The 27,301-nt window shown below is 37.5% G+C and overlaps 3 protein-coding genes across 3 annotated transcripts in view; 2 read left to right on the forward strand and 1 right to left on the reverse strand.

Annotated features, from left to right (window-relative positions):
- The window catches only part of LOC306848876 (formin-binding protein 1-like), a 28,147-nt gene extending 19,171 nt beyond the window's left edge, over nucleotides 1–8,976 (forward strand). Inside the window, exons 10-17 of the mRNA XM_079383650.1 lie at nucleotides 453–632; nucleotides 1,452–1,634; nucleotides 1,862–1,876; nucleotides 2,134–2,243; nucleotides 2,887–3,019; nucleotides 3,173–3,300; nucleotides 3,666–3,808; nucleotides 8,323–8,976. Coding sequence (XP_079239776.1) covers nucleotides 453–632; nucleotides 1,452–1,634; nucleotides 1,862–1,876; nucleotides 2,134–2,243; nucleotides 2,887–3,019; nucleotides 3,173–3,300; nucleotides 3,666–3,808; nucleotides 8,323–8,501 — 1,071 coding nt within the window. The 3' untranslated portion in view covers nucleotides 8,502–8,976. The remainder of the gene's footprint in view (nucleotides 1–452; nucleotides 633–1,451; nucleotides 1,635–1,861; nucleotides 1,877–2,133; nucleotides 2,244–2,886; nucleotides 3,020–3,172; nucleotides 3,301–3,665; nucleotides 3,809–8,322) is intronic.
- A 14,705-nt stretch (nucleotides 8,977–23,681) lies between these two features.
- Nucleotides 23,682–25,528, forward strand: LOC306849125 (piercer of microtubule wall 2 protein-like; the record flags this gene model as incomplete). Its single annotated transcript, XM_079383967.1, has 3 exons — nucleotides 23,682–23,846; nucleotides 25,193–25,271; nucleotides 25,346–25,528. Exons 1-3 carry the CDS (start codon nucleotides 23,701–23,703, stop codon nucleotides 25,526–25,528), a joined length of 408 nt encoding a protein of 135 aa, XP_079240093.1. The 5' UTR covers nucleotides 23,682–23,700.
- A 403-nt stretch (nucleotides 25,529–25,931) lies between these two features.
- LOC306848988 (tight junction protein 2-like) overlaps nucleotides 25,932–27,301 on the reverse strand; it is a 64,738-nt gene continuing 63,368 nt past the window's right edge. The window contains exon 23 of the mRNA XM_079383791.1: nucleotides 25,932–27,093. Coding sequence (XP_079239917.1) covers nucleotides 26,922–27,093 — 172 coding nt within the window. The 3' untranslated portion in view covers nucleotides 25,932–26,921. The remainder of the gene's footprint in view (nucleotides 27,094–27,301) is intronic.

Genomic DNA, 27,301 nt, shown 5'->3' on the forward strand with positions numbered 1-27,301 from the left:
ACATTTCAACATTTCCTGCGGTTCTCTAAATAAGTGATAATCAGACTCCTCAGATTCAGCAAAGAATTGAACAATTCAGTTTGACTTTCAAGTCAATTCGACTAAAAAATTTGAAAAATCTTTGCAGTTCAATGACTTGTTAATGCATTGGATATTTTCACATTGGATGTGTGTGTTTTCGCTTCTGTGTGTTGTCATTGAGGAAAGTTCTGCGGAAAGTTATATTGATTTCAACCATATGGAATATTTTATAGCATATGCAAATTTATCTTGTAAAAGGTGTACATTACAGTAAGCAGAATGAGCTAAGTGACATATCTATCTTACATACAACAGTTTGTCACTAAATAGAGTGATTTTAAACTCATTTAGTTTGACGTTTCATCCTAAACTCTCTCTTTTTTGTCAAGTTTCAAAGCTTGACATTTTTTTATTGCTGTTTTTAATCTCAGGACAGTAAGAAAGTTGTAGAATCATACAAGTCGGGCTTTGAGCCGCCGGGTGATGTGGAGTTTGAGGACTACAGCGTGTCGATGAAGAGGGCGGTGTCAGAATCAAGCTTCCTGAACGCTCGCGGAGAGAGCAGACGCCGGAGCAGGAGCAAACTGTGGCCTTTACTCAAGAGAAATAAGGTACGGGATCAGACGGATTACCTGCTTATGTCACAAATAAGTAAATAAAAGAACAAAAATCTATGCTGCTCAGTAATGGTCAGCTGAGATGCAGTCATGTATGCTTTTATGTCAGAAAAAAATTATTCATGCTATTTATATTCAAGTAGTTTTATTGCTGTTATAGAGTGTTTGCATTGGCTATTTTATGCAACTAGTTTCATGCAGTTTGTTATGGAATCTTGTAGTTTTGATGATATAATTCATTAGCTGTTTATGCATTAGGAAAGCAGTTGTTTTAATAGTCCAACTGTATTTAAGCTTGTAAATATTAAGACGGGATAGGAAAAATTGCACACATAGGATGGGTCTGTGGATTGTGAACACCTGATAAAGTCACAAATAAGCACATAAAAGAACAGAGAACAATGTTGCTCATTTATAGCTATTGCGATGCAGTCATGTAGATTTAATGGCCAAATATAAATCCTGTTATTTATATTCAAGTAGTTTTATTGCTATTTAGGAATGTTTACAATGGCAGTTTCATGCAGCTTGTAATGGAATCTTGTTATTCTGATGATTATGAAGATTAATAATCTGTTTTATATGTTAAAGATTGTTTTGATGGCACCAGTCTTTAAACTTGGAAATTTTAAGATTGGATAAAAGAAAGTATTTTAGCAAAAAACTGACATGCATTCCCTTTAATAAAGTTTGCAATGAGTTTGTTGTAAGACAATTTTCTATGCCTTTGAAATTTTGTCTCCTCTCATCTTCTCTCTTCCTGTCTTTCTCCATTCCATTTCTCAATGTGCTCCATCACACCTTCATCTGTAGCTTATGTCTTTGTTAGCGTCGCCCCGCCAGCCCCCTCCCCCTCCCCCCACTTCCCCGTCCCCGGACGGCCTCCCCAACGGCCCCCAGTCCCCGCAGCAGCCCAAGGAGCCCCTCAGCCAGCGCCTCAACGACTTCATGGGCACCAAACACAAAATGCACTGCCTGCGGAGCCTGAAACGTGGGGTAAGTCCACGTCACCTCTGTGTCTTTCGTGTAGATCTGATTGGACGACTCCAAAGGCTAAAGGACCGTCAGCTCATTTTGGTTATAAAGTGATGTGTGGATGTGTAACATGTCTCGTTTTCATACTTTTTATCAACACCATCCTAAACATATCTGTCTTAACAGCTACATAATTTTATGTATTAACCGTTTCCCCTAACATGTCTTTCTTGTCTTAACATTCACAGCTTTCTCTAAAGCTGGTAAGTCTGACTTGCTATAAAACTATTTTCATAATAAATATTAAAGAAATTTTATTTTATGTATTTATTTATTTTAAAAAATTTTGGACCATTTTTCCAGTTTCAACGCTTGATAGCATTTTTTTTATCTAATATGAGCTGGGCAGTCAGGGGATGTGTTTTCTAGGACTGAGACTAGGTTTTATCTTGTTTATTTAATGCAGTTTTGTTTGTCTTTGATTTTTTTTTTTTCACTCATAACTCTTGTCTGTCTGCAGGGAACAGGCCAGGAAGACTACAGTCATCTGCCCCCTGAGCAGAGGAGGAAGAAACTACAAGCCAAGCTCAATGACATTAACAAGGACATCCAGAAAGAGATGGATCAGAGGTAAATCATCCAGTAGCTGCCATGCTGGTAATAGTATCAGCCTCTCTTTCTGCCAAATACCTCATCATCATGCACCAAATTGTTTGTATCATATACTACAGCTCAAAAGTTTGGGGTCAGTAATAATTTTTTGAAAGAAATTAATACCTTTATACAGCAAGGATGCCTTAAATTGATCGAAAGTGACAGTAAAGACATGTATAACGTTCTGTTTCAAATAAAAGCTGTTCTTTTGAACTGTCCCTTCAAAGAATCCTGATAAAACAAAGTATCATGGTTTCACCAATAATATTAAGCAGCACAACTGTTTTCAACACTGATAATAATAAGAAATGTTTACTGAGCAGCAAATCAGCATATTATAATGATTTCTGAAGGATCATGTGACACTGAAGACTGGAGTAATGATGCTGAAAATTCTAAAATATTAAATAAATGATTTAATATGACAGTTTTACAAGCATAATATAATTATTTAAAAAACATTAACAAAAAAACTTACCAACACCAAACTTTAGAATGATAGTGTACTGTACATAATTGTAATATACATGACCAGACATGATGCAACAAATTGTCATATGTAGTTCATATGCACATGCTTCTTGTTTTTACTAACTCTTCTTCTTGTGATTATTTGCAGGGACGCTCTGACTAAAATGAAAGATGTTTACATTAAGAATCCTCACTTGGGGGATCCAGACAGTATAGATCCACGGTTAGAAGAAATCACACAAGGCTTGGAAAAATTGCAGCTTGAGGCACATAAATTTGAGGTGAGACCCTCACAAATTCAGTCCTCAGATACCTTCAAAAGTTGGTTTAAAATATGGATTTTGAGATCCAAGAGACTTATGAAAGTAAATTATGCTATTTGATCAATAATGATTACAAATTAACAGAAGGATCTGTTGTTTGTGTGTTTTCAGGGCTGGTTGACGGAGGTGGAGAGGAAGTTACTTGAAAAGGGATCCGAGTCTCAGAGAAGACAGAGCAGTCATTTTGACTCGCAGGGCAACACGCCTCTTACAAACAACTACGGTCAAAACCGAGAGAGGTACTTCAGTCCCTAGACAGCAGGGCTACCAAACATTATGCACTGAATGGGATGATATAAATATGACTGACACTGTTACATGTAATGAGAAGTTAATATTTATTATGAAAACCCTAACTTTCATAGCTCTAAACTTTGGGTTAGTTCAAAATGACTTTTTTTGACATTAGCAAAACTAAAATGACTAACATTACAAGTGGACTGAAGTCAAAAAACAAATTTCTGTTCATGCTGTTTAATGTTATTAATACTTGATCTTGTTTTGATAACCTCATATGAGATGGTGTAACATTAAGTGTATAATCTAACTATAACGTCAAAGTTAATTTGGTCTGTTTTACGTATTGCATGTCTTCTGCACATAGTCCGGATGGCAGCTACACGGAAGACCCCAGCACAGAGACGACAATGCAGTTCAAATCTCGCAGTACTGAGTTCGATGATGAATTTGACGACGAGGAGCCTTTACCCACCATTGGAACATGCAAAGCACTTTATCCATTTGAAGGTAACAGAAAAACACTAACTGGATCATCTTCCAGAAAGAAAATTATTTCAGGAATTTATGATTGTTAAATGGTTCTGGACCATATTTGCAATTCTTGGGATAATAAATTTAAACTACTACCAACCGAAATGTTGTTGTTTGTTTGTTTTTTTCACTTCTAATTGTTTACAAAACTAATTTGACAAATATTAACTTTTGACTGGTGCTAAATTTATGTAGAACGTTTATTATGGATAAATGGCAAAAATATACAAAATCAAAAGCTGAAAACGAATTAATGAATAAAAAAATGTAAATAAAATAAATTAATATATAGAAACATTTTAAACAACAATAAAAATAAAATGTAATATTTACAAGTAAAACTGTAAACAATTTAACTGAAAATAAAATAACTTACTAAAATAATATCTTGTTTTTTAAAACAAAAATGAGTAAACACTTTTTTTACACTATTATTATTTACTCAATTTAGTCATTTAGGATGAAAGTAACTACTAAATTAATAAATGTACTCAACATTAACTAATAAACAAAGAGTCAAATTGGTTATTAGACTGTCACAGATTGGCCAGGCTCTGTCACCAGCCAATCACAGCGCACTCTCTCACATGAATTCTAATCACCCGCACCTGCACATCATCATTGGCAATCATCACTCACTCCTCAAATACACACACCTCACAACTGCCCCGTAGGAAGAGGACTACCATTGCTATCTATCTCTATGCCAGATACTTACCGTCTCGTCTACTTACCTGCTGTGTTTCATCCCAAGTGTGTCTTCCAGCGATCCCAAGTCTGTCAGCTCCCGAGTCTCATCCTTGTCCACAGTATTGGTGAGGTGTGTGATCAACTCCTGTTCCGTGTCTTCTGTCGAGAAAGGAAATCCAAGTTAACATTCGTCCTGACCTCCTAAGAATCCAAGAATCTCCACTTACCTGTTTCACTCCATATGCTCAACGTCTGTCAATAAATAACTGTTAACGATACGTCACGCTGTCTGAGTCCCTCTTCTGTAACAGAACACCGGACCTACACCGACAGACTATGAGCGCCCCAGATCCATTGCAAGAGCTTGTGGATGTTCTCTGACGGGCTCTCACACCGACTCCACCACCAGCACCTCCTGCCACTTCCGTAAACATTTCCACCAGTTCTTCAACCACCGTGATCTCCAGTCCCATGGCCAAACCAGCGCCCTTCTCTGGCATGGCGGAGGAGTGCAACGGCTTCTTATTGCAATGTTCCCTTGCCATCGAAATGTACCCCACTGAAAAGGCAAGGATCGCGTTTATCATTTCTCTCTTAAAGGGAAAAGCCTTACAATGGGCAGAAACCTTCTGGGCTCAGGGAGGCCCAGCCACTCAATCCTTCGATGATTTTATAAATCATTTTCGTGAAGTTTTTGGCAGGACCGCCTATGACACGTCCGTAAGTGAGAAATTGTATCATTTACGTCAAGGTTCTCTGTCTATTAATGATTATGCTCTTCAGTTTCGCCCCCTAGCAGCAGCCAGCGGATGGAACGAGCGATCTCTATTGACGGCTTATCGTCAGGGGTTGGAACCCAAACTGTCTGTGGCCTAGAGAGCTTAATACAACTTTCCATTCGATGAAATCCTGTCTTGAGGAACAAGCTTCACTCCCTAGCTACAATTCACTCCTCCGCCACCACTCAGTCAAAGCCCTCCAGAACCAGCCAGCGAACCCATGCAAGTCGATCATGCTCGCCTGCCCAATCAGGAACGACAAAGAAGAATGTCCCTCGGATTGTGCCTATACTGCGATGAAAGGGGACATTTCCAGGCAGCATGTCCCGTACGACCTCCTTGTCTCTTGGTGAGTGCCATCCAGCCGGTGATACAATTTGGTGAATTTAAAACCGTCAGCAATAGAAGTTCTGCTTACTGCCTCCAAATTCTCTCTTCCAGCCTATGCCCTCCTTGACTCCGGGTCAGCCGGGAACTTTGTCTCGGGAGACCTCAGCCGTCAGCTCAACCTCCCAACAGCAAGCACCAAAACCAACTATCAAATACAGTCGGTGACTGGCACTTCCCTCAGCCGTAAGAGTGTAAACCACAGTGCAGGTCTTGTCCGCCTGAAAGTGGGTTCGCTACATGAGGAGGAATTTCATCTTCTGGTTCTGGAGGGTTCAACAGCTGACATCATCCTTGGAAGGCCCTGGTTTGTTCAACATCAGCCCAACATCGCCTGGCATACTGGTGAGGTCCTGAAGTGGGGTAACCGTTGCTTCCCCGGTTGTTTTCCCAACACTGCTGTCTCTCCTCCTGTCAAGACGATCACGGTAAATGCCACCTCCATTGAAAGTCCCCCAGAGAAACTTTCCATAGACATCCCAGCCTGTTACTTCCACTTCAGCGACGCTTTCTGCCCCCAGAAAGCCTCCCAGTTGCCTCCCCATCGGCCATGGGACTGTGCAATAGACCTCATACCGGGTGAGCCAGTGCCCCACAGGAAAATTTACCCACTCTCAATCCCCGAACAGAAGGCCATGAAGGAGTACATTGAGGAGGCACTCAAGCAAGGTTACATCCGCCCCGCCACATCTGCAGCTTCGAGCTTCTTCTTTGTGGCCAAAAAGGATGGAGGATTAAGACCTTGTATTGATTACCGAGCCCTGAACAATATAACGGTTAAATTCCGTTATCCCCTTCCTCTCGTCCCAGCAGCGCTAGAACACCTTCGCGGAGCCACCGTGTTCTCCAAATTGGACCTCCGCAGCGCCTACAACCTCATCAGAATACGTGAGGGGGACGAGTGGTAGACGGCTTTTGTGACCCCTACCGGCCACTATGAGTACCTAGTCATGCCCTATGGTCTAGTCAATGCCCCCTCCGTATTCCAAGATTTTATGCATGAGGTGCTCCGGGAGTTCTTCACAAGTTTGTGCTGGTCTACATAGATGATATCCTCATCTACTCCCGGAGCATGGCCGAACATCGTTGCCACGTTGCGGAGGTCCTGAAACGCCTGAGAGACTTCCACCTGTTCCTCAAGGCAGAGAAGTGTTCATTCCATCAGTCCTCAGTGCAGTTTTTAAGATATAACGTCGACAGCGGTGGCATCCGGATGGACCAGGGGAAGGTGGAGGCCATACGGAAATGGCCCACTCCTGGTACCATTAAGGAACTGCAACGGTTCCTGGGGTTTGCCAACTTTTACCGCCGCTTCATCCACGAATATAGCATCATCACAAGCCCTTTGACCAATTTGCTTCGCAACAAACCCAAGTCACTAGTCTGGAATCCTACCGCTACCGAAGCCTTCGAGTGTCTCAAGAATGCGTTTACGAATGCTCCAGTCCTCGTACACCCAGACCCCAGTAAACCATTTGTCTCAGGAGTTGGTGCCATCCTTTCTCAGCAGCAGGGGACACCATCTAAACTCCATCCATGTGCCTTCTATTCTCGCAAACTCAGCCCGGCAGAGAGAAACTACGACATAGGTAATCGAGAACTCCTCGCCATTAAGCTGGCCCTCGAAGAGTGGAGGCATTGGTTGGAGGGTGCGCAACATCCATTTACAGTCCTTACCGGCCATAAAAATCTCCAGTATCTGAAGGAAGCCAAAAGACTTACCCCTCGCCAAGCCCGATGGGCTCTTTTTTTTCACGCGCTTCAATTTCACTATTTCCTATAGACCTGGTCCCAAGAATTTGAAAGCTGACGCTCTGTCTCGACTCCATGATTCTAAAGAAGAAATTGAGGAAGAACCAGAATCCATCCTGCCCGAGAAGATCATAGTAAGCCCCATTCAATGGAATTCCAGCCCGTTCACCTCCTCCAATGCTTTCACGGCCACTCCGTGGAAGTGATTGCAGTATATTCCCAGGGCTCAACGCACATCACTCATCCAGTCCGCACATTCATCTCTGGGCACTGGCCACCCAGGGGCCAACAACACCCTCTCGCTGCTAAAAGCTTGCTTCTGGTGGCCCAATATGGCTACGGATGTAAGAAGGTTCGTCCAAGGCTGTGTAGAGTGTGCCATGTCCAAAAGCCCACGCCATTTGCCAGCTGGGAAGCTGCTTCCTCTGCCCATTCCAAATCAGCCCTGGTCACACCTAGGGGTAGACTTCGTCACTGATCTGCCTGCCTCCAATGGTAACACTTGTATCCTGGTAATCATTGAGCGATTTTCTAAATCATGTCGTCTTCTTCCTCTCGAAGGCCTACCCACAGCCATGGAAACCGCTGAACTGATGTTCAACCACATCTTCAGTTTTTCATTATTTATTCATGTTAGTTCACAGTGCATTAACTAATGTTAACAAACACAACTTGTGAGTTTAATAATGCTCACCTAAATGCTGAAATTAACATGAAGTAAGATTAATAAATGCTGTAGAAGTATTGTTGATTCCTAGTTCATGTTTACTAATGTTGTTAACCAATGTTAACTAATGAACCTTATTGTAAAGTGTTACCGTAATTTTTATAAGTTGGCGTGCTTGTTTTGGAAACCCATATTGCCTGGTCTTGTGTCTGTAGGTCAGAACGAAGGTACCATATCCATGGCCGAAAGTGAGATGTTGTACGTAATCGAGGAGGACAAGGGTGACGGTTGGACCCGTGTCCGCAAAAACGAGGATGAAGAAGGATACGTGCCCACATCCTACATCAAACTCTTTTTGGACATGAATGCCAAAGGTGCTATGACATACATATAATCCAACATCACTGAACACCCGGAAAGCGTCTTTAGTGAACGCTGTTTAACTGTACATGCAGTAGAACATCATGAAAATGTTCTCATTGAAGAGGAACATTTTCCTCTGTCTTCCTCTCAGAGGAAGCAGACAGCAGCGCACTAGCTGTTTTTACAAGTTCAAGATGCCATGTGTCATTTCTCTGTTTTGGTCCTTATTTACATTTTTAATTATTGCTCCCTTAGACCTTATCAGTGCTAAACAAGTTCTGCATCCATAAGGGTACAGTGAATTAGGCAATAAAGACAGCTGCTATATAATTTTGATATATCTGATGGAAATGGCTGCTTTACCAACATATCATGTTCATATTTAGCATTATAGCTTGGCATTATGGTGGTTTTCTGCTATAACCAAGATATGTAGATACTCATGTTCATATTTTTAATGATCTACAAGCAATGAAATGATTAGAAAATGTCAAAAGCAAATATTCTGAAACATTCTGGCAATAAACAGTAATTACTTACTAATATTTTGACCTTAAAGCTACAGAATAAGTAGCAATCCTGCATTTTTAACTATAGTCAAAAGGTGTTTTTAATTATAATAATTTTTTAAGACGTCGAAATGTCTGACTTGAGAGAATCTCTTGCATGAGAGATGGAATAGAATATTTTCTCAGGTATGTTTACTTTGGTGTACATCCTTGTACCTCGAAAAATCCTGAATATACAGGATTTTTTTCTTTCCCCGATGGCAAATCACATTCAATTTCAACGCATATCATTAAATGTGAAGAGCTTAAGTAATTAATGCATGCATCTGTGAGACTTCTGCTAGCTTTGCATTTACTGCTGTAAAAAAAAAATCAACTTTAGTAGTAAAAAATATACTCATGAACCCATAGTTAACACGATGCCTTTCAGTGTAGTGAGCGTTGAAGCAATAATTCAAAAGATGCATGTTATTCGTACACTGACCAGCATGGAAAACTAACAGTTAACTTGAAGTTAAATTAAATTTTTCCAGGTGGTCATCGCAGTGTGTATTAGAAATGCTTACAGCAGGAATACCGTTCTATGTGCATGCTGTAAAACCAGAGAGGCTATTTATTGCTGCTTAACAGCTTCATCATTTGTCCATAGCTTTATCAGCAGCTGTTAAATATGCTCGATAGTGTCGCAAGCTAAATATATGAAGAATTTTGTATGGTTTTATACTGTCCCTGTCTTTAATTCACACTTCATAGTGGGGCTGCGCTCTGACGTTGAGCTTCCGTGGTTTACTGAACATTTTTAACCCATTGCTGTCTGTGAATCAACGATTGTACAGGAGTTCTTGTGCAACATCTCTAACATGTCTTGTGTGATTTTTTTTTTTTTTTTTGCTTTTTTGCTTTTTGTTTCTGTTCCTTTCTTTGCAGATCCCTAAAAGTGTTTGGCTGGCACAGGAGTGGCAGGGCAAGCGTCCTTGCGTGAAACGTCCTCCTCTTGTAACTGTAGTCAGAGAGCTGGGGGACTAACTGAAAGGATATTCCATTTTTAACGCAACCACTTTCACTGAACCCTCTCGTCTGCCATAAGAACGCAAACTGATCTTTTTCATGACTAGCGTGCTGATTATTTGCAAAAGCTTGCTTCTCGTATGGACCTAGAGTATTTAGCCTTGTGCCGTAGCTGCTTGCCGTCAGAACCGAGCCTTTAGGTTTGTTTGCTGAGGCACAGAGTAAGTGCCGTGTACATGTCTTGTTATTGCCTGGCTTGCTTCAGAGCCAAGAGGAGTTTCTCATGAAGACATTAGACTTAATGAATATGTGTTAGTGAAGACTGTTCAGTTATGTGAAAACTATAAAAATGTGGGGGATAAATGGGACTCATTTTATACATTATAGGCTAGCATTGTTTTTTCAGTTATTATTGCAGTGTTTGCAAGGCGGCAGTGTATTTAAATCCTGCTTTTTTTCTTCTTCTGCCACACTTTTCACAGATTAGTTCATAGAAATTTAAGATTAAGCTTTTTCCTATTGTATATTCCTATATGTATTTCTTATTTAAGTCAGGGATGGATATATCACAAAGCTTGTCTTTTTGCAATTAGGTACACTACTATTCAAAAGGTTGGGGTTAGTAAGATTTTAAAAATAATAAAGCAAGCATTAAAGCATGCTTTAAATTGATCAAAAGTGACAGTAATGACAAAATAATAATGTTAAAAATATATTTTAAATAAATGTTGTTCTTTTGAACTTTAAGGAATCCTGAAAAAATGTACCATTGTTTTCAGAAAAACATATTAAGCAGCAAAAACAGTTGTCAACATTAATAATAAATCAGCATATTAGATGATTTCCGAAGGATCATGTGACACTGAATTACATACTGCAGAAAATTCAGCCTTGCCATCACATTAATAAATTACATTTTAAAATATACAAAATAAACTTATTTTAAATTCTAATAATATTTTACAATATTACTGTTTCTTTTCATCAAATAATGCAGCCTTGGAGAGCATATGAGACTTATTTCAAAAACATTTGAAAAATCTTACAAACTCCAACTGATGATAGAATGCTTTTAAAATAAATAAAAAAACAGACAGCGAATATCATTGTAATATTTGCATACTGAATTATTTCTTTTCAAGCTATAATTTTATTTTAACACTTTTGCTGCCTTGCAAGCACTGGTATTTCCATCAGGAAATGCAAATCTAGTTATTATTATTAACATGATGATGAATGCATAATCATCCCCTGCATTTTGTGTGAGGTGCTGTTGTAGATGAATAGTTCTCTATGGCAGGTGAATCGGTAAGCATCTTTTCTGGTTCTCGTACTCTTTCCTCCCAGAGAAGAAAGAAGTGTCACCTCACTCACTCACTCATTCACACTTTCCTCCTGCGATGTGCACACACACCACAGCTGCTCCCTTCTTCCTCTCGCTCTCTCACCTCCTCTTCTGTTTCTCTCACTGTCGCTGTCTCAAACCCGCTCTTTTTGCCTCTTCTCTCACGGGCATATTTTCTCTTTCTCCTCCATGTCTTTTCTCTTGACCTGTTTTTCTGTATGTGCCCTGTTTTGACAGGCTGAAATTAGTGTTTCACAGATTAATTTAATCACATCTGAATCTAATTTTTTCACATACAACTATTTCCAGAAACTGTTTTTCAGCTAATTTGGTACAGTAAATCTAATCTAATCCGGATAACATCGTTTACAATATATTATTTCACAAATACCCTAACTATCCCATTGCACCCCATGCTAGACCCAATGTACATTTTTAGCTGGCTTTGTAGCTAAATAGTGTGTAAGCTGGTTCAAATTAGTAATAGTAAAAGAAAAAACATAAATGAAAAGAAAATGCCACTCACTTTCACTGCAAACAAAAATGATCTAGGATTTATTTTGAAAGAATTTGCACTTAGAAATTTCTAGTAAATATCACAATTAATTACAAAGAATTACCACATTGAATTATATGGGATTTTTTATAGTCTGGTCTAAAAGCAAAGACACAACCATGCAAAGGACAAACTTTTTTTTGGTGGTGGTGTTTTTTTTTAAATGGATTAAAATGGATTTAAGGGAAAAGAACAAGAACAAACCTTTTTGAAATTAATTTGAACTATTTTGAACTAATTGCATTTTAAAATACAAATAGTAGTGAATGTGTGCATAATATGTTGAAAACAAAATGGCAAAATGTTAATGTCTCACCACATTAAGCTATGAATTACATGTTTCGTCCAATATTCAAACCAAAAACAGTGAAATTTAAAAGTCAAATAGTTTGCTTCACAGGATATTACTGTTGCTTGTTTTGCATTTCTATCATAAAACATAAAACGGTCAAGATATGAAATATTTAGCTACTCGCATCTTCAGCCCTATTTAGCTACTTACTTAACTCACACTCCTTCACCCATAAAACTGAAGCGACACACTGTAATTCTCATTCAGTATCTGTGAAAGTAAAGCCTGCCTGCTTTGATTTGATATTAGACTGCTGAATTTTTTTACTTTTTTTCATCCTAACAACAAACTGAGCAGCATCACTATCATATATTGGAGAGACAATTCGGCCAATTCTAATTATTATCAATGTCTGGCGATTATGGCCCAGCTGAAACACAGACTTCTATTATATTTATGAAATGACGCTCAACCAATTAGATTAGAGAACCGCATCCAGCTGTTGCAATCATATAATTGGATTCCATCAAAATCAGTTCATGAAATCCCAGATGCCCTCTATTAATAAATATAACTTAATTGGCATTTAGAAAAGTATGTGCCTCTTTCTCTCTCTTTTCCTTCCATTCCTCTCTCTCTCTCTCGCGCGGTGGATGTGGCTGTGTATGGTGTAGCTGTAGTGGTGCAGTCCAGTAGATGTTGATGGTGGTCCTCAACTGGTGCTGTGTTTCGACGCATGCATGCTTGCCCTGTCTCTGTGTGTGTGCCAGTCTTAGGGGGTCCAATTCTCCATAAAGTTCAAGCTTTCGGTTTCTGACGGTTGAACTTAAGCTTTTTGAATTGTGTTTGTGCCTTTTTTTTTTCTTCTCTACTTTTATCTTCTTGAGTGTTTTATTTCTTTTGGAAAATATATGCATGGTCTTGTGTCTACACATCCCCCCTAAGTTATTCTTTTGAATTGTTTACACTGTTTTAGAGTCTCTCTGAATGATTGATATCCAGGGTCCAAGATTAACAATCACCAAGGCCACATGCAAGTAAAAAAAACTGGCTTTGGTAAGTAAATAAAAATTGGCTGGTAACTATTATGAAATGTGACATAATAAATGGGTTAAGTCTATAAAACATGCTGGTTTTAAGTTATTTATTTGTGATTCAAAGACAAACAAATGCTTGAATATGTAACCCTATTATTAAGATTTCTCTTTTCTTCTAGTACTATGTTTTATATTTCTTGAAGAAACCAAATCACAACTGGTCTTTCTTGGTTTTACAATGACCCACCCTTTCTGTCAATATAATATGAGAAGAAAAAACAACAACTTAATAATTCATAGAAACAGAAATACTTATGGCTAGTAAAGTCTGTTCATTTTGGACCCTGTCAATATCATTCTGATTTCATTTTTGATGTTAAACAAGTATTTACCTCATTCAAGAATAGATTTGGGCTGCTCTTTAATAATAGGTTCTGAACGTGACGAATATTGTCATATCCATTCATGAAGAAACACTACTGCAGAGCTGAAATGTCTGTGTTTTTCTGTATATTGTGCTTTTGAACTTGCTGGATCCCTTCCTTCGAAGACCTCATAAACAAAACTGCCAAAGTGTGAAAGGCTTGTGACTTTTTTGCAAATGCTAACCAGTATAGTAGACATCGAATTGAGTTTTATTTCAGTCCATTTCAAATCATTCATATTGTAAAAGTCAAAATTGTATGTCTGTCAAACTGGGCAGTTTTTATGTAGAAGTTTAACAAATTAAAGGTCATTTTAAAATGCTTCTATTTGTCCTGTTTATCGTCTGAACTGAATGATTGTGTAACACCATGTAGATCAGCAGTTCTCAACTGGTTTTACTTCCGGATCCTGATTTTACATTGGATATCAAATAGCAATCCAGTACCAAAATTAAGTAAACAACATCCCTAAAATTAAACAATTACATGTATTATTAATATTAATACAATAAAAATCTCAATTAAATCTTAAAAACACCAAGAATGTAGGCTATTTTTTTAACACTGAGCATACTGAGGTCAGTGCAACTAATTATGCAGTAATTATTTGCTTAAATTAGTGCATGTTACTTAACCTGTTTATGAACTTCTACTGTATATCATAGTTTGAGTCACCCTTTAAAACACAAAAACAGTGTTTTCTCCTTTTATTTATTTTGCCATCTTAACTGTTATATGCATTTTATTATTTGTATTGGCGACTAATAGCCAGTGGTGTTATTGTTAACTAAACCTATTAAAAATTGTTTGAATACTATATATATTTATCGAAACTATATTGAACCATTAAAAATGATAATTGAAATAAATCTGAAATAGATATAAGATGGAAACCTTTTAATGAAAATTAGAAATGTTTATGAAGTGGAATAACTTGGAGTACTAAAATTAAAGCTAAATTGAAATGTTTAAAAAAACGAATGAAATGACTGATGAATGGACTTAACAAAATTACTCAAATTCAAACTAACGAAAAACTGACAATATATTAAAAAATATAAGTAAAAAAAAAATCTAATATTATTGAATATTATAAAAGTATAAAATAACAGATAAATAAATAACACGAATATAAGCATTATTTTTAGCCTGCTGTCTGCATTTCTTTCAAAAACAGACCTGCCACTCATTTTCAGGTCATCGTGACCCACCAGTTTAGAACTGCTCATGGAAAATGTGACCACAAGAGGGCATCAGATCCCAAATCAAGTGTGGTTAAATTCCTAAATGTGACCCTGGACCACAAAACCAGTCATAAGGGTCAGTTTTTTTACATTGAGATTTATGCATCATCTGAAAGCCGAATAAATAAGCTTTCCATTGATATATGGTATAGGACAATATTTGGCTGAGATACAAGTATTTGAAGATCTGGAATCTGAGGGTGCAAAAAACAAAATCTAAATATTGAGAAAATCACCTTTAAAGTTGTCCAAATGAAGTTTTTAGCAATGCATATTACTGATCAAAAATTAAGTTTTGATATATGTACGATAACATATATTAATAATCAATAATTTTGACCCATGCAATTAATTTTTGGCTATTGCTACAATTATACCTAAGACTGGTTTTGTGGTCCAGGGTCACAAATGTGTTTTTGATCTGCAGTACTATATTTGACTGGAAATGTGGCATCAAATTTCAGATAGAAGGACGGCTGATGCTATTTTATTTCCTGAATTTGTTAAAAAAAAATGTCTTAAATCATCTTGAGCTCTTCAAGTGCACGTATGGCTGAAGTCTAGGAACATTAACTCTAACGAATGATACAACAAAATGAGAAATACGTTCCACAGTTACTCAAGTATAAGCAAGAACAGAGATAATAGATGAGACGTTGTGAGACAACAGCGAGAATGTAGAGGGTTTTTAAGGGTCTGTTCTGATGGAGATGGATTATTGCACCAATGCAAGCTTAACAGTATGTATGTTATCCAGTATTGCGACTGCTGGAATTACATCTGAAGATGGGAAGAACAATTTAAATTGAGAGCAAGAAGTCTCAACTCATTGACTGTGTAATATAACAGCCATTAACTGGATTGGACTGGTTGGAAAACTCATTACACAAAATCTCAGGAGATCTCAGCCTCTTCTCAGAAGTCTGAAGAAACCCTTGTGCACCGTGTAACAGGTCATATCCTCAATCGTCCAGCGCGGGAACGTAGCTTGCTAAGCAGTGTTTTGCCTGAGTGCTCTAACAGGAACCCAGAGCTTCAGATGAATGGCTTCCTCTCACTCCTAAAAACATACCCGGCCGGCGGTCTAAAGCTCAAAGTTGAGGAGGCTTCAGGGGGAAGAGGGGGTGTGATTGGTTCAGCAGGTGAGGGCTGGGAATGCCAGATAAAGAACAGAATATCTTGCATCACTTCCGCTGTTTGTTCTTCTCTCTATTTCTAAGCGATGGAATGCTTTGCCATTCAGGAGGCCAGGAATTCAAAACAAGTTCATTGAGTTTGAATAGCGTCTTCTTTTTAAAGCCGAGTTTGACCACCCCACCCTAATATCACAAAGGCCTGGCTTCCCACAATACACATCGTTCAGCGTCCAAGAACTGATTTCCTGCCCTGAAACCCCTCTTCATTTGAACATATCTGTAGCAGACTGTTTATCAATGACGTGTTGGTACCATACCAATGCTACAAACAAATGTTTGCTTTCGTTGAAGTGCCTGTTGTAGGATTTGTTCATAGATGTAAATAGGTGGGGTGGGTAACAGGAAATGGCACTGCCAAGTGGCCAAATACAAAATTATAATAGCCATATTGAGGAAAACGCCCCCTGCTGTTAGGGAGGAAAAAGTACTATTTTGTAATGAAATACTAGCATATTGCAATTTTTTTATTTATTTAAATTCATGTGTTGCTAATTAAAGTTTGTTAATTAAAACGATTAAAAAAAAAGTTGTTGATTAAAACAGTAGATGAAAAACTATTACTTAAAAACAACTGAATAAAATAAGTTTAAATTGAATTACTAAAATCACTAAAATTGAAACTCCTAATTAGAAATATTTAAACTAAAATGAAAATATAAAAATAAAAGCTCATTCAAAATATTAATAGTAAATAAATAATACTAAAAATAACAATGATTTAATTATTCTCAGTATCACCAGGTAACAAATAACTCATAAATTAAGGAATTATTAATTAACAACAAATTAAATAATGTAAAATCCAGCTTTAAAATCCAGTTTTGTAATCCATAATGTAATCCAGCTTTTTATAGTACAGTATGTATGCTGTACATGCTTGCTGTATCATCATAAAATGTGAACTATAGGCCTACTATAGCCCAGCTCTAACCGGCTAAATCACTATAAGGCATGAAGATATTATAAACATTAATATGATTTTCTGTAAAGCTCCTTTGAAACAGTGTGTATTGTGAAAAGATCTATAAATAAATAAAAAGACCGATGTGGACCAGTGTGCTTTACGGCACAAACAGTAATACACTTCATTACTGTCATTACATGCATGTTTAATTTCATGATTGGCATATCTAAAATACAAAAGGTTATTTTACATTTTGAATCCAATATCATCTTAACTCTTGTCAGTCTGATTGAATAATTCAAAAAATTGGTAAAAGATGGTAAAATGCATGAATTATACTACTTATGATTAATTTATCACAATGGAAATGAAATATTGAACACAATACATTGTGGGATATGGTACCCAGCACAGTGTGCTCTGATTGTGCACTTTTTAGTAATAGGTCATCCAGGTATATGCACACAGAACATTTGCAGAGGCCTACTACACGCATCCCAGATAGCATTCGGATGTGGGCCACTTAAGGCAATGATACGGCACTGCTGGCCTTCTTATAGCCTGTACAAAATGGATGTAAGCCAGAAGTGGCCCACATGTAAAATAGCAAAAATGGCCCAAATATATCAAATCACATGTGGGCCTCTATAGACAAAGATGCATGGCAATGCGTACTCTGAATGTGACCCTAAAGTGGCCCATGTGGTAAATAGTTAATATGGCCCAAATAGTGCCAACCAAATTTGTGCCACATTTTTGCCAAATGTGGCCCACTCGACAAAGGCTAATCAGGGTGTGAACTAAATGTGGTCCACATATGTTTCAGCAAATGTGGCCCAGTTATCCTAAAACGTATCTGGGCCAGTTTTGGCAAAGATATGGCACAGTGAGCACTGGCTAATGTCACCCTTGTTGGATTAAAGACTTACCCCAGGTTTCATAGACAAGGGTTAAGCCTAATCCCAGACTAAAATGCAAGTCTGAGCGGTTTCAACTGAAATAAACTTGCTCTGACAGATCTTAAAATATATCAGTCTCTTTATTTTGTCTCAAAATGCACAACAGTAATGTTTTGTCTAAGGCATGTTTATAAAAATAGCTTGAATGTCCTAATTGAACTATGGCCTAATCCTGGTTTAGTCTAAGCCCTGTCTGTGAAACCAGGCCTTAGAGTATGATAACCTTTCATCTTCGTCAAGCACTCTTTAACACAGCGTAGCCGTGACACATACAGACTCACTGTGTAGGTAGAGTCTGAGTGAGAAGCATTTATAAATGCTTCTCACCTATAGGTTCAAACTTGTGAAGAACAGTTTTTAAATGTGTCTTTGAATATTTATCTGTGACATTTGAATTGCTGCTTGTGCAAAACTTGGGTCGGGATGATTTTATCAAGTAGGACACATTTCTGGAACTTTTTTGAACATTTATGGAGGACATTTTAAAATTTCTCTTTACATTATGTTGAGTATTGTCGATGCATTACTCACTTAAGGCTTAGTGTGGCCCAGATAATGTATAATTACGGTTTATTTGGTTCATTATTACTGTAGCTAAAATGTGGTTGTGAAGTGGCCTGCTTGAGGACCACTGCCAAAATGCCACCATTTCATGCAGCATGTGGGGAAGACCAGGGTTAGAATAAAAATCAACTACGGCCAGTTTTGGTTTATTTGGTTGGCTTACATTCAGCAATGCTAAGGCTTACTTGAGGCCCAAATCTGGCAAACAGGACCAAACTGCTCAAATGCCATTATTCCACGTAGTATGTGGGCTGGAGCAAGGTGCTGGATCTGGGCCAGAATTAAAATAAATGTGGCCCAGATTTGGGCCAGTTCTGCTTTATTTTATTTATTTATTTTCATGGCTGATATGCTGCCTAACTATGGCTTGCTTGTGGCCCAAATTTGGCAAACAGGAGTGGACCACCCAAATGCCATCATAGAATGTGGGCCAGAACAAGGTGTTGGATCTGGGCCAGAATTAAAATCAATGTGGCCAGTTCTGCTTTATTAGGTTTATTCATGGCTGACATTGGCCCTTCCTTTGGCTTGCTTGTGGCCCAAATCTGGATCATTTATTTTCAGTGTCTGTGCTCTACCTTTTCAATCTATGCTCTTTAGTGTTGCGTTTTGTTTTAGCTGCTGTTTGTGTCTTTTTTTTCAGTACTTTGGGTCTTCTGTGTAGTTTTAAGCGCTTTATAAATAAATATATTAGATTAAATGATCTTTTCTCAGAACTAATGTCACTTTTCCATGTCCTTTCTAATGTTTAATCAGCTGGTGGATGTATGAAGTCAGTCTCAAAAACTTGCCTTCATTTTGAACAGTATTGTTGATGAAAAAAACTAACAAACTAACGTGCAAAATGTTTTGCATTAAAAATAGTTTGATATTTTGTTACAGTGTTCATCTATTTTAAGCTATAGTTGAAGTGGCCACATACTTTGGGCGCCTATTTAGTGTGTTAAAAGTTTTAAGGAAAGGGTTTGGATTTGTAAAATAATGTTTGACCCTGCCCACGGAAGTGTTTCATAACAGCAATTCCAGAGCAACGTGGAATCTACTTTCGATGAAGTATAAGGACCACGCCATTGTGCTTTTGAGGTCTTTAAGTGAAACACTGATTTTCTCCCGCCACTTTGGATTTGGCACCATTTTGTCTTTCTAAAATCTGCCACTCACTGCTGACGCAGATCCTTTTCCTGAGCGGGTGAGATTTTTATTGTTCGGATGAAGCAGACACTGCTATCTTCATCCACCAGCAGCTTCCTGTTTCCTGCGACACTGGAAATGCTGCTTTTCTCTCCCCCTCCTCATGCTAACCTTCAGGCATCAATTAAAATCTGTTGGCCTCTTGTTTTTACTTTATTTACAATGGTTTTCTTTGTGTTCATATTTTGGGATATTTTATATTTATAAATAAAAGCCAATTAAAAAAAATATAGGGGTAGAGAGGGGGGAAACGCACCCTTGGGGTAAAATGCCCCCCTACTGTTTTTCCCAAAATAACCACAAAATAAAGTCAAGATAAATTTTTATTGTAACTATGGACTACGTTGACAAGAGTGATGTAGAAGTTTTCACTATGAAGCTGGTGATTTACCGGAGAGAAAACGGATTTCACAGTAAATGATCTAATTTTCAGCAGTAAGAAAAAAAGTGTTTTAAAGCTTGTTGTTTTGTAGAACATCACAGTTATATATGATATGAGAACAGTAGGGCTTATAGATAGAGAGTACGTGTTATTTAATAAAAATATAATATTTAATATTTTCTCAAATATAGAGTGTGGGGTATAACGCCCCCGGGGTCAATGGACAATTACTGTAGTTATTCTGTTCTGAACATCAAATCCTTTGTTTTTCCATCAAATATATTCTAACTAGTTGGTTGAATTTAAACATTTGGATTTTAGATTTAAAAATTGCCTCAAGTTAGCATCAGGTAGCTAGTTAGCTAGCTAGCCAGTTAGCATCAGCTAACAAAATGTTTCAAATAGTCTATTATAATCTTGTAATTCATAATTATAGATTATATTCTTTGGAATTTTAAGCAAAAACTGTCTGTATTCTGATTGTGCTGTAAATGTTTAAAGCAAATTGCTTTGTTGGACAGGTGGGCATTTTATTTTACCCCACCCATGGGGGCGTTTTGCCCCGTATAGGTGGGGTAAAATGCTCCCTTGGTACAAATGTAATTTTTGTTAAAAATCTAATAACATGAAAACTCTGGACTTTTTTCATACTTTGTTTATAATTTATGGCAGTGTCACTAAAACTATGATAACTTTTCTGAACACATTTAACTTTTGCAGGAAAAAATGACACGTTTCCCTCTCTCTAAATACAATGGAGGACAGCTTTTCATTTTCCATATTTTAACAGACCCAAGCGAAACTACATAAAATGTCAAATTCATAGATGCAGTAATTCTAAAAAAGCTTGTTTTTTCTTCTTAAGTGTACCTAATTTTCCACTTCAAAAGTGTGCTAAATTCTTCTGAGTTCACTGACAGACTCCAGCGGTTCTAGAAGGATGGAGTTTGTTCTTTACAGCAGTTTTATCAGTTCCAAACACACACAGGAATTCCGCTTTGGGGAATGACCATCCTGATTCCTCACTTCCACAGGAAGGTTCAATAAAAAGAACCTCTATCAGGACAAAAGCATTTCACTTCTCACATATCCAGACAGAGCTGTATAGGCTACAATGACCACATCACTGAAGTCCTGTTTCTGGAGCTCAAACCTTCGTCTATGGACCTCCTCATATCTCAGGTTCACCAGCTGGACCAGCATATATTTGGAAACAGATCCATAATTATCAGGTAGAGTTTATAGAGCTAACATTTTCCCAAGGATTTTGGGTCACACTTTACATTATATGCTACTTTGGGATTCTAATGAACAATTGTCACTGCTTTATGGAGCTGCTTTAATTAGACCAAGCTATTGGTAATATTTAAGTTCATTAGAGTAATATTTAATATATATATATATATGGACACTGCAATGATAAGTATTGTGGTATTTTTCAGTTGGCTCTTGGCTTTACTCCCAAAGTTGTCCTAATGCATAATTTAGCTTGTTGGCAGTATAAAGCTATAAATTATGTGAGAGACCGTTCCTTTTTTATTAGATCACCTGATTTTACTTCATATTCGTTAGATGTTTAAGAAAGCATTATATGATAATTATAGAGCATTTTAAGTTTTGTTTAACATTTTAGAAACACTTTTGTACTTTGTTTTAATCACACTACATCGGCTGACCATGCTATATAAAATTGCACCCTCAGTTGGCAAATTGTAATATTAAGCAGGGTGTTTATTCAGCATTATTTTCAGCATTCTGATAGAGAAGTCTGTCTAACAATACTGCATTGTTTAAAGTATTACATCATGTTTTTCTACTCCATCACTGCAGCAATGGATGGATTTAACCTTTCATAAATAATCAGGCACCTCTGAGGGCCACTAATGAAGAAAAGTGAAGACTAAGATGTAACTTCTTAAGTCTGCAAAAGGTAAAGTATGCAAAATTGTAGCAAATCATAAATATGTTTACATTCTGCATGTTTTAAAACCATACGCTCCGTTTGATTTTACAAAATCGTGCCTTGATGAGAAGAAAGGAGCCTTTTTTAACTGCTTCACAGTCCATTATTACTTTTGGTACGCGCTAGGCCAGACTCAAACTCGTACCGTGAGTAATAATGCACTGTGGCAGTGTGTTTATCAGCGGGGAGAAACTCAAAGCAGGTTTGGAAGCAAATGTATTAATAGGAAACATTTCTTCACTATGTTTCACTTGCATAAATGCACACTTTACACTTGCATTCTAGGTTTGAAATGAAGTAAACTGCATACAATCCAAGGAGTGGGAATTCTGGATGATAACTGTTCAAAACTGTTCATAAAGGGTGCAGCATTACATTTCCGTATGCAGCATTTAAAACAGTCAAGTAAATGTATAAGACAACTGCTTAATGTATTGTAAAAGTACAAAATGTGTTAAAGGTTCATGTAGATGTGGTTGCATGATGAACTAATAAATAAATCTAAGAATAATGGTTGAATCGGTTGTTCTTTCATTGACTACAGGTTGAGAGGTCCGTGGACATCTGACAAACATGCATTGTAATCTATTTGCTTTTGTAATAAAAGTGCAATACAGTGTTGGGGGTAATGCGGAGTTACTTTTTCGAATACGTAATGCTACATACTTGCTTTGTTTTCCCATTTATTGGCTGACAGTTCTCTTGTCCCTATGTTGAGAGAAATCAGGAGAAAGTGCAGGTGTTGTGAGCGCTGTGTAAGCATGATGCTGTAGTTCTGTCTAGACTAACATGCTTGCACAAAAAGATTCAATATTCCTCAAAATGAATAAAAACAGTGAACTGCAAACTCAGAATATGCAATAATTAAATGTTAAATAACACAAATATCCTTTATGTATTTAATCCCATTTTATTAACCAGTGTAACTGGCCTTTGATGATCCAATTCAACCGTGCTAATAACTTTAGATAAACATAACGTTTCATTTTTTAAAATGTATTTTTATTTATTGCTAAAGAGTGCTGAACTTTCTTCTGCATTCAAGAATGGCAGAAAGGTTTGTTTGAGCTGCGCCCTCTAAAACAAGCCCAGCCCAGATGAGAAAAAATAACGTACTACATTACTTTCCATAAAAAGTAGGCTAAATAAGTAACACAATTGCTTACTTTTTTATGGGGTTACACAATATTGTTAATTATTACTTTTTTATTTAGTAAATAAAAAAATAAAAATCCCCAGCGCTGGTGCAATTCTATGCAATTGATGCGTTTATTGAATTTGTGTTTTTTTAAAATATTTTTTATATTTATTGGATTCTTATATTTTCTTATGAAACGGTAAGTTGCCATATGATTTACTCTAATGACACTACTTTTATGCACTGATTTATTGAAGTAAATTATTTTTCATTAACTTCAACAAAGACAAAAAGTAACGTGCAATTTCACTCAGTAGAAGTGTGTTATTTCTTTATCTTAATTTGTATCTTGCTTACAAATAAAGAGTTGTGTAAACTTATGCGTTTTCCACATTTGAAAACAAATTTGTGAAAAAAGAACCCACATAAAAACCAACCATGTAAATACGCATGACGTCACTTAGTTACAATGTTGATAGCAACCACGGATTCACTGAGGCCTCGGAGCAACGGAAACATGGACGATCTTTTCGCAAATGAAGGAGCAAGAGCGGAGCCTGAACCATCGTCTAATACAACTGAAATAAAGACAAGCGATGTGTACAAAGTGGATAAAAACTTACCAGCTCGCTTTAATAATCCGGAGTGTTTCAGAGGATACAGGTGAGATGAGTTATTCAGCCGCGGTGCATCATGTGTGATCTAAATTCATTCATTAATATATGTATTCATATGTTAGTTTTTAGCTCTTTAGTTACATAATCCTGCTCCTGGAGAAACATGTAACTAGCTCCAAAAAAATTGCTTGGAAGTTTCTAGTAACGTAATCCTGAAGACTTTGATTAACAGTTTTAGGTGTTTAATTAGGGCTGAAGCTAAACGTAGGAGTACGAGAATGCATATTTAAGTGTGTGTGTGTATATATATATATTATATATATTACACACACACACATATATACAGTGGGTACAGAAAGTATTCAGACCCCCTTAAATTTTTCACTCTTTGTTATATTGCAGCCATTTGCTAAAATCATTTAAGTTCATTTTTTCCTCATTAATGTACACACAGCACCCCTTTTTGACAGAAAAACACAGAATTGTTGACATTTTTGAAGATTTATTAAAGAAAAACTGAAATATCACATGGTCCTAAGTATTCAGACCCTTTGCTCAGTATTTAGTAGAAGCACCCTTTTGATCTAATACAGCCATGAGTCTTTTTTGGGAAAGATGCAAAAAGTTTTTCACACCTGGATTTGGGGATCCTCTGCCATTCCTCCTTGCAGATCCTCTTCAGTTCTGTCAGGACGGCCAGCTCTAAGAAGGGTTCTGGTCGTCCCAAACATCATCCATTTAAGTATTATGGATGCCACTGTGCTCTTAGGAACCTTAAGTACAGCAGAATCTTTTTTGTAACCTTGGCCAGATCTGTGCCTTGCCACAATTCTGTCTCTGAGCTCTTCAGGCAGTTCCTTTGACCTCATGATTCTCATTTGCTCTGACATGCACTGTGAGCTGTAAGGTTTTATATAGACAGGTGTGTAGCTTTCCTAATCAAGTCCAGTCAGTATAATCAAACACAGCTGGACTCAAATGAAGGTGTAGAACCATCTCAAGGATGATCCGAAGAAATGGACAGCACCTGAGTTAAACATATGAGTGTCACAGCAAAGGGTCTGAATACTTAGGACCATGTGATATTTCAGTTTTTCTTTTTTAATAAATCTTCAAAAATGTCAACAATTCTGTGTTTTTCTGTCAATATGGGGTGCTGTGTGTACATTGAGGAAATAAAATGAACTTAAATGATTTTAGCAAATGGCTGCAATATAACAAAGAGTGAACAATTTAAAGGGGTCTGAATACTTTCCGTACCCACTGTATATACACACACATATACATATATACATATACACACACACACACACACACACACACACACATATATACATACACATATAATATATATATATATATATAAATAATAAGCCTCATTATGCTTTCCAGCAAAAAAATGATCAACCCTTTATACCAAACGACAAATCAAACATATGGAAGCAAAAAACCAACAGTACATGAAATGCCGGTGAGTACACAGCACACACTGCCTTGTTAAGATTATTCAAAAAATAGTATTTACACATACGGTTTAATTTTCAGACAACCTTTATCGGAAGTCGTCGGAAGTTTTCTGAGCATCTTCTGAAAAGTGGCATGTATAAGGATAATGGCTTTAACACGGCGCTGAACAAGAATCGACTCACTGGACCCAATGAAACCACTGCGTTTAACGACAGAATCAATTTCCATTACTTATACCACACAGATGGGAAATCGCAGTAACATCTCCTTTTTTGTATACAATAAACCAGTGAAGCTAGTGAACCAGTGAAGCAGTGAACCAGTGAACCAGTGAAGCAGTGATACTAGTAAGGTTTTGATTGTCATGGCTTTGTTATTGGGTTGTTTACAAGGATAGTCATGTTGTTTCAAACCTGTATGCCTTCTGTGAAAAAAGATATTTTGATCATTGTCCATACAAAGTCAGTGCGCTCAAATGTTGTTTGGTTCCCAGCAGTCTTCAAAATATCTCATTTGTAATGACATTAGGGTGAGTAAATGGTCACAGAATTTAAATTTGTGCGTGAACTATCCTTTAAATTTGAGAAAAATGTATCCCTTCAGTTTATATCCCATTGGATGATGGATTCTAACCTGTTGGATTAATAAAAGCACACAACTAAGTCAGTAATGTCAATATAGTTTATTTTATTTGGTGTAGTAGAGTGAAATTCCACAGTAGACCTGAACGTAAATGTCCAGGGAATATTCTCTGGGCGTGTGACCCTCACACACAGTGGAAGCCATCAAAATATAATCCACGAGTTTTAGTAGCACTTTGAACCAATATGTGGAGGTAAAGCGGACCAACGTACAATCAAGCGTGTTAAAAACATAATGCGGTGGGGTTGAAATAAGAAACCGTGACCACAGCAATTTCAATCGCTCAAACCGATCAGCATCGACCTGATTGGTGAAGCGTCCGTTTTGGAAACTCGTCAGTCGTTTCTGTCGCTACACTGAGGATATGGGCGGACGGTATTAAGGGTTTTGGTGTTGACTTTTCCCTGTTTTTCCTTGGAGCTGTAAGCAGCAAAAATATTGTCCAGAGGGCTGGATTGTCAAGTTCTCAAACCTCCAACGTTATTTGTAAAGTAAAAGGCACTTCAAAACGTAGTAACAAAATCCAGTGTATTGTTTTACATCATATACACACATGATCAGAAATGAAGGAATGCAAAGATAGTATAAACCTTGAAGAGTGTGACGTTTTAAAACAGTTTTGCTTCGTCAGGCTCATAAAAAGAAAGTAACAAAAAGCTGGTTTGTAGCACACGACAGGTTTAAGGTTTTCATGGAGTGAAGAGAGAGAGAGAGAGAGACTCGTGGCGAGACGTTTCTGTTGCGTTGCAGAAACTTAAAAAATTGCATAGGCAAGAAAACATGATTCTCGGATCACAAGGAGCGAAACAAAACTAATGCAAATATATATATATAAAAACAATAAGATTCTATCGTCATGGACAGAAAGTTGAACTTCTCTGTAGTGAAAAAGACAAATATATGCGTGGGAAACTTAAAAGCAAACGGGACTTCCAAGTCAGCAGCAGTTTTGATGCAGGGCGGCGCCCCGGTGGAATGGTGAAGCTGTGCGGTGAGCCGAAGCAGAGGAACTCTACAGCTCAGTGTCCTGATACTTTTGTGTGGTGGTGTAATAGCCGCGCTTGGTCTGCTCCGCCAGCTGATGCCGAAACTCCTCTCCGGGCTCCTCGCAGAGGCCGAGCGGTCGGCTCTCTGAGTATGGCAGCTTGCAAGGAGGTGTCTGGGGCTCTGGTCGCGCACTGGAGCTGGACGCAAAGCAAACACAGCAAAATTGAGTGTGCATTTATCCTGCTAATTTTTGTGGATGAAATCCATACAGTTCAGTAGGAATGCACATGATTGGGAATTTCTCATATTTCACAAATCAGAGTTGTAAAAAGCTGCTTGGCTTGAAAGTAACTTCTGTATGAGCTGTGCTTCATACATCACTACACAATTGGAAAAATATACATT

Source organism: Barbus barbus, assembly GCF_936440315.1.
Source record: "Barbus barbus genome assembly, chromosome: 29".
NCBI classification, from domain to species: domain Eukaryota; kingdom Metazoa; phylum Chordata; class Actinopteri; order Cypriniformes; family Cyprinidae; genus Barbus; species Barbus barbus.